The following is an 8,000-nucleotide window of genomic DNA, read 5'->3' on the forward strand; positions in this document are numbered from 1 at the left end:
AAATTGTAGATATATGAGACGAATATGCTGTAATATGTAACTGTACTATTTACCATTATTGATTCAGGTCTCTGTATTATATGTTATAATCATACTCCCTTTTGTCACTGAGTGTTAGTTCATGTTTTAGGCACATGCGCGCTGTACGCGCATGCGCAGATAGAGATACCGGGAGAGATTCCAAGACAGGACGCTGTTCCCCCTGTCTTAACTCCTTTTGTGTGTTTGTCCCAGAAATAGAACTTACGAACTTGACACCAGTGTGTTTCCTTCACCCCTGATTGGAAGTATCACCTGGGTCTCCCACACAAATTATCATAACAATCAAGGAACTGATAAATGTGATGGTAGGTATAATAAAACCAGGTAGGATTTTACCGGAAGATAAATATATAGGAAGAGAATCCTGTAAGTCAGGAAACTGTGTCTCATTAATATAAGATAGGAGGTTAAGTTTATCAGAAACAATATGAAGATTACTGAAACTTATATTTAAGGGAAATGGTATGGGAATCAGCTCAGAAGTAATATTTGTGACAAATGCAAGATGATGGCGAGTAGGCAAGGTTGTGATTGCATTATTGCTAATTTCACAATAGTCTGGTGCTATATGAAAACCTTCTACCATTAAATGTTTGCCTACATCCTGACATATAAGTATCACACTGGTTTGATTCGGGAAAAAAAATATTGTACATTATTGACATGTGTGTGAAACACTAACCTATGTGGTATTAGATTCATACACATTGTTGTAGAGCTGTAGAGGCATTAGTTTATAACAGAGCTAATTCACAAGCAGCCTCAACGGCCCGTGTGAACGCGAAAGCATACGCCGGATAAACATGCAAATGCAAATATGTTAACCTACAAAGATTTAGGACTTCATGCTTAGCCACAGAAACGAATGAAAAATCCTGTGATACTACTATTAGTTCAGTTTGTTTGTTCAGAATTAATATTCCCTCATTCGCTTTTGGTGGAAATGGTTCCAAATGCCGTGCATTAAAATTTTTTGTGATTTTAGTAGAATGTGTATTAGTATTTTCCTGTGTGTTAATGTTGCTTCTAATAAGGGATAATAATATTCCACTTCATGCTCCTGAAAGACAGGAGTTAGATGATAATTAGTTTCAGATATAAGCAACGCCGCAATTAGTTGATGAACCGGCAACAACTGTGCGTCAATACATCCAAATTCTGCATTTACAAGATCAGCAATGAGCCTATTACTGGTTTTTGTGAAAGATTGTACAGAGGCCTCAGCAGCATGCATGTATTCAGATAAGCAGAGTTGCCATTCCAGTGTAGATACTGACCGAATGAATCCCTCGACAACTTGTGTTAGTTGATTAGTTCGTTCAACAATAGCATTCATATGAGAGGCCAGAGTTTGTATTGCCTTGTAGGACTGAGCAATGGTCGTATTTTGTTTCCTAACCTCGTGTGAAACTGCACTCATTTTATTTCCTAGTTTAGCCACATCTTCGGCGGTTGCCGTACCAAAGAAGGTGTTACTTATTAATCCTACAAAATTAAACAGACCACGTTTTTGACCCCGCTGAGAATGTACATTTTTCCTGATGTCTTCAGGAGATACAAGGAGCTTTCCCTCGAAATACCTTACTCGTTTGAGTAGACTATTCATACGGTCGTGTTGAAGGGAGATGGTCTGACGGATTGTTGTAGAGACTGTAGATTGTTGTTCGAGATCTTGCAAGGTTTGCATAGCTGTTTCAATGTGGACAGCTATAGACCTCAGATGCACTGGCATGCGCTTTAAGTCATGGAGCTCGCATTTGATAGTTACAACGTCTTGTACTACCAGTACTTTGCCTAGTGGGGCAACTAAGGCTCCGAGTTTGATGACGTCTGCTGGGGAGGCGGCTGTTGTCACCACGCTCCAGACCAACAGTAGTCGTGATATCCAAGCCATGTTTGAAATAGGCGAGGATAATTAACGATTTTTGGTTGCTGATCGTAATTTTTGACAATATGTATTGTCTATCGTTATATTTTGTTGAGCAATTGTTGTAGTTGAAGTAGGATGCACTTGACTGACATTAGGAGTCCCGACTAAGTCTCTGCTGACTTTTTTTTCATTCTATCTACATGTACTATATCTGTAACATTTGACGTTGGCTCAACTACTTGGAATTTGTTTCCCTGTTCTTTCGCTCCAATCACGTACGGACCTGTGAATTTAGGCGAGAGTTTTGATATGCGTTCCGGCGCTTTTATCATTACTTTGTTTCCTATTTCTAATTTTATAGGCTTCGCTTTTTTATGTTGCTTGCAGATAATTTCAGCACATGAGGCTGCTAAGTGTTTTCGTACTTTCCCATGGATGCTTGTGAAAACATTGATTTGTTTCTTGGCATAGTCATCCATGTTGTTCACAGGTTGTGGAATTCCTGTTAGTAGATCATATGGCAAGCATTTATCAGTACCGTAAATTATGTAGTATGACGATTTGCCTGTAAAGCTATTTATAGATCCATTGACGGATGCTGCAACCTGTGGAAGTCGGTCCTCCCACCAACTATGCATTGGATTCACCACATGTCGGAGAATCTCAAGAATTTTTCTATTCGCACGCTCGACCAACCCATTTGAAGATGGATGGTAGGCGGTTGTGATTAGATGAGTGACTAATGTATGAGCCACTGATTTGCCGGACTTGTTCTTCAATTTTGCTAATACCACAAATCTGGAAAAGTGGTCAACGCAGACAAGAACGTACCTAGAGCCTTGATGGCTTTTTGCTAGTTGCAATAAATCGATCACAACTGTATACCATGGAGGTTCCGGTGTCGGGTATTCTAAGATTGGAGCGGGATCCATCGTTGTTCCCTTGTGTTTTGCACAAGATAAACATTTAGCAATGTGATGCTCGATATCGATCCTCATAGATTTCCAATAATATTTTTGTCTAATTTTTGTTAGACATCTATCTCGCCCTTGATGCCCAGCTTGGGGTGCATCATGGAAGAGGATGAGAATGTTTTCCTTTAATGATGTAGGAATAACAATTTGAGAGATTGACTCTTGTTGTGTTTTCACTGAGCGATATAGTATGTCATGCCGCAGCTCAAACTGTGAGAGTGGTAGAGGTAATTTGTACAAATTTACCTCATCTCCCGATTCTAAGGCATATATAACCTCGGACCATAATGGATCCTGTACCTGTTCCGCCCTTAATTGTGACAGGGTGAACGTAGGTAGTGGCGTGACAGGAGCTATGTGTCTAGATAGCGAATCAGCTACAACGTTCGCAAGGCCCGGCAAATACTTGAAGTCGGGTGCGAACTTCTGTATGATCAGATACCAGCGCGCTAAACGTCCTAATAAGTTCTTCCCATTAAATAGTTCTGTCACGGCTACATGATCTGTGTGGACTGTGATCCGATATCGCAAAATGAGATCCCGAAAATGCTTGAGAGCCCACACTACAGCTAATGCTTCTAAATGAGTAGCTGAATAACGTGTTTCTGCATTGTTGAGGGTGCTACTGGGGTATGCTATTACCCGCCACTTTCCTCGATAATTAGTTTGCATGAGCACCGCCCCTAAACCTAGGCCCGAGGCATCAGTACACATGGTAAATGGTTTTATGTAGTCCGAAAAGGCTAACACTGGAGCTTTCGTGAAGGTGCTCTTGAGGGCATTAAAACTGCCCTCTTGTTCCTTATTCCATGTAAGCTCCACATCCTTTTTGAGAAGTTTTGTGAGTGGTGATGCTAACTTGGCATAACCCTCAATGAAAGAACGGTAGTATCCTGATAATCCTAGGAAACTACGAAGTTGATCTATCTTCTTGGGGCAAGGGAGTTGTTTCACCACCTTTACCTTGCAATCTATTGTGTGTATACCATTGCCATCCACTACGTGTCCAAGAAATTGGATTCTGGATTTGAGAAATTCACATTTGGAAAGTTTCACTTTCAATCCAGCTAGATGTAGCTTTGTGAAAAGTTCTCGTAGCTTCTTTAGATGACTTTTTAAATCTTTGCTTTCTATGATAAGATCATCTAGATAGGCAAACAAGGTGTTTATCATTCTTTGGAATGTTAGCGGCACATTTCTTAGGCCAAATGGCATTCTTAAGAATTCGAAATTCCCATAGGCGTACTGAACGCAGTTATTTCGAGGGACTCCTCATGTAAGGGAATTTGCCAGTACCCGCTAAGTAAATCTAAGTTGCTGAAGACTGCGTTGTCTTTTCCTAGTGACTGTAGTAAGTCAGTTACGACAGGCATTGGGAACCTGTCTGGTACAGTTACCTGGTTGACTTGTCGAAAATCTATGACTGGTCTCCATCCTCCATCTTTCTTGGGAACTAAAAATATAGGTGAGTTCCATGGTGATGAGGAAGATTGGATCACCTTTTCGTAACATGTCTTGTACTATTTGCTGGACTACCGCTCCTCTTCTGTGGGGTAGCCTATATGCTAGGGTGTAGATTGGGTAAGCTTCCAGTTTGAGTGGAATATGATGATTTGTCAACTTTTTTTTACCTAGAGGTTCTCCAGGTAATGCTATGATTTCCTTGAACTCGGCGAGTAATTCTAAAGATCACCTTGCCTCGAGGATGATCGACTACTTTCACGTGTGGTGCTATTAACGCTACATTATTTACAATATGTGATTTTTCGTCCGATTTACCCTGTGTTACACTACCTATTGGTAATTCTAATGGTTCTTCAGCAACCCCTTTGTCGTAAACAAGGAAATTACCTAAACAACATCCCTTTCTTAAGGTTATGGGTCCCCCAGTTCTATTGAGAACGAGGACATCTGTGAGACTACCTATTCTAACAGTGCTTAAGGTAGACTCAAGTGACAAACCTTTTACTCATGAGCTTTCACTCAGTCACACAACATCTGTTCCTTCACTCACATTTGGCAAACGTACTATGACTCTAATTAGTCCTGGCTCTGTAACCGTTGTACATTAGTTAACATAGCAGGAGTTAGAGTCCAGTTCTGGCAGCTTTCATCCGAAATGTCCTTTGAGCTACTAGGTGGAGTTTTAGAGAGTGACTCCATAACTAATTGCTGCGTGCCAAAGACTTCCACGCGCCTGTCGAGGCAGTTATTACATGAACACCCGAAGTAAGCAATGGATGTGAAGTTTGCATTGCGTGATATGTTTTACAATTATGCGTGATTGTTTGATCTCGTGGCTGAACGTTAATGTTGTTCTGCCTTAGAGTGGTCAGACCAAGTAACCCGTCCGCCGCCAAAGAAAATGCCTTAACTATATAGAAATCCGCCCAAAACGCTTTACTGGACCTGGAAAACCGGAGTTGTAGTGTTATCACCCCCGCTATGTCTAATTGGATTCCCGACACACTGAGCCGGTTGGTTAATTCCCAATTAACCAGGTTGGTTCACATATATTATATTGAAGTTTCTTGTTTTATTAGATATGCATTATGTTTATATAATTCCTGAGTGTAGATCAACCGTAAGTTCCACTATTTATGAGTGTGATGAGAAAGGACGGCGTTTATGTATATAAACATGAATCAACGTCCGTTCGATATTAGTTGGTGTGAGTGACTGTGAGTTGTGACCCATCGAGGGAGAACGGAATTGGGACTTCGTCCCCCCTCGAGGGAAGACGGAGCCATTCACTGCGGCTCTCAAATAACGCCTTCCTCTTGTCAAGGATATCAAACTACTGCTCACTTTAGGTGGCCAGAGAGCCGGCTACTTATGCCTTTACTCAGCATAGTATGACGCAGCTTCCCGTAGGCACACCTTATCACGTGCATTGAACATGTCACCTCATAACCAGTGGAAAGTTACAGTGGATGCATCTGAATATAAATCGGATGTAAATAACCCATTTATATAATACTTCTGTAAATGAGACAGGGGCCATTACATCGCTCGGTCACCACCGACCAAGTACCATGAGGCCTAAATAAGCTCACAGAGTACAGTACATCCTATACAACCCTAACCAGGTTATAAACATAGGTGTAGACACTAAGCTGGGGATTCTATCTACTAAAGGGATCCTATACTTTAATGCCTTTTGGGTTAAAATGTTACGAACAATTTTCATCTTGGATGACACTGACTTATAATAACTGAAAAACATGACTTCAAACACAAACATTACTGACAATATCAAAAGCAACATGGCAGAAATAATCTTCGCCTACTTCGTGTTTAAAAAACGCATCTTCTTAGCAATGTACAACTTTTGCTACTGTAATCACGCTAGATGAATGAGTGTGTAGTGCTTAAGACTCTTTCAACGAAACATTCATTTTTGCGGAGAGCAATGGTACTGAGTTGTGAAGGGTTCAACACGGCATGGCTGAAAATTTACTATCATATTTTTATTTTAAGAAGATGTGTCTTTGACATCATTAAAATATGTAGTTTGAAAATTATGAACATTCTTATCTTCCCTGGGATCAAAAGAAAATGTCCACATTTTCTATGTCTAATAAATACTGGGAATTATTTCACTTCAATATATATTAAAATAAGTAAGCACTTACAACAATGACAGTAACCTATCGATGTCCTATCAATGTGGAGTTATGCCTCGAACATGTAAATGTGTGTATATATTTAATGTATACCTAGATACTACCATTTTCTTGTATGCTTGATTGAAGAATCCTTTCTAGAAATTGTTGACAATGTGAAATTGTTGCCGCAATCCCGTAGACTTGCGTGTGTCACTCACAGCTGATTCAAGGTCCGGTGACTTGGTCAGTTTTCACGAAACTTCTGAGTCCACAGAGTATCGCTCCTGGTTACACTAGGTCATCCACCATACCATACCTCAGAATTCAGAGACCATCTCTAAGACTGGAGATTTGTCGTCACTAGGGTGGAGTGCTGGGGTGCTGGTAACTGGGGGTTATTCACGCCATACGAAAGAATTTTGTTGACAGGATGTTGATTGATGAGTAGTCACAACAACTGCAGTCACGTCCTGTTACACCCTGGGCAGTGAACGAATCATTTGCAGAAACTAATGTTCACTTCAGCTCACAGGATTGTTGCCATAATTCAGCAACTTTTAATAACTCAGTATTGGTTAAGGACGTAAACTCAACGTATAGCATATGTAACAGTTCATCTTCCTATAGTCGTAAATGTAATACATATAACCATATCTATGATTGCTATTGCATATTTACACTTACGTTTATATATATATATATATATATATATATATATATATATATATATATATATATATATATATATATATATATATATATATATATATATATATATATATATATATATATATATATATATATATATATATATATATATATATATATATATATATATATATATATGTAACAGTTCGGAATTACTGGGCATTTATTTCTCACTTGACTTGGGGTTTATTAATTATTAGATGGAAATTGCAGTGGAAGCGCCCCTTGGAGAAAAATCCCGAACCAGCACAAGAACACTTAAATTTACTTAACAAAATGAATTCTCCGTGACCCGTGGAAGGATAGCATCTGTGACTGGGATGAATGAGACACACTGTAAAATTTAGACACTTATATTCCCTCCAACACTACAGACACAATCAATAATGGTACACCAATATGTGCACCTCTTAACCTGAACTTAAGACACTACTCTGTTGAATAAAAGTTATACATGATGTTGAAATTATTAGAAACTCAGACAATGCCTCATTAGACAACAATAAAGTCAAGTATTAAGAATTGTTGCTTGCACACATGAAACAGGCCTGAAGGGCTTTCAACAAAATAATATCAATCACTGAGGAAATGGTATAAAAAAAATAAGAAATTGTTAATTCCACCATGAATAGGCCTAAAGGGCACTCAATAGAATTAGGTTACACCAACAGATACAGGCCTTAAGGGTTTTCAACAAAATAATATCAACCACTGAGAAAATGGTATTAAAGAAAAGTAAGAAATTAAAAACTCTACACTGAGAAATTTGTATAAAAAAATAAGAACTTATTAACTCCA

At 39.1% G+C, this 8,000-nt stretch overlaps 1 protein-coding gene across 1 annotated transcript; it reads right to left on the reverse strand.

The window, feature by feature from the left end:
- Positions 1-1,319: 1,319 nt before the first annotated feature.
- On the reverse strand, positions 1,320-4,938 carry LOC121858142 (the record flags this gene model as incomplete). Its single annotated transcript, XM_042354368.1, has 3 exons — positions 1,320-1,561; positions 3,529-3,711; positions 4,901-4,938. Coding segments are annotated over 3 exons (463 nt in total), but the record flags the coding sequence as incomplete, so codon positions are not given.
- Between the last annotated feature and the right edge of the window lie 3,062 nt (positions 4,939-8,000).

The sequence above is a fragment of the Homarus americanus genome, unplaced genomic scaffold, assembly GCF_018991925.1.
Source record: "Homarus americanus isolate GMGI-L3 unplaced genomic scaffold, GMGI_Hamer_2.0 scaffold57757, whole genome shotgun sequence".
Classification (NCBI taxonomy): domain Eukaryota; kingdom Metazoa; phylum Arthropoda; class Malacostraca; order Decapoda; family Nephropidae; genus Homarus; species Homarus americanus.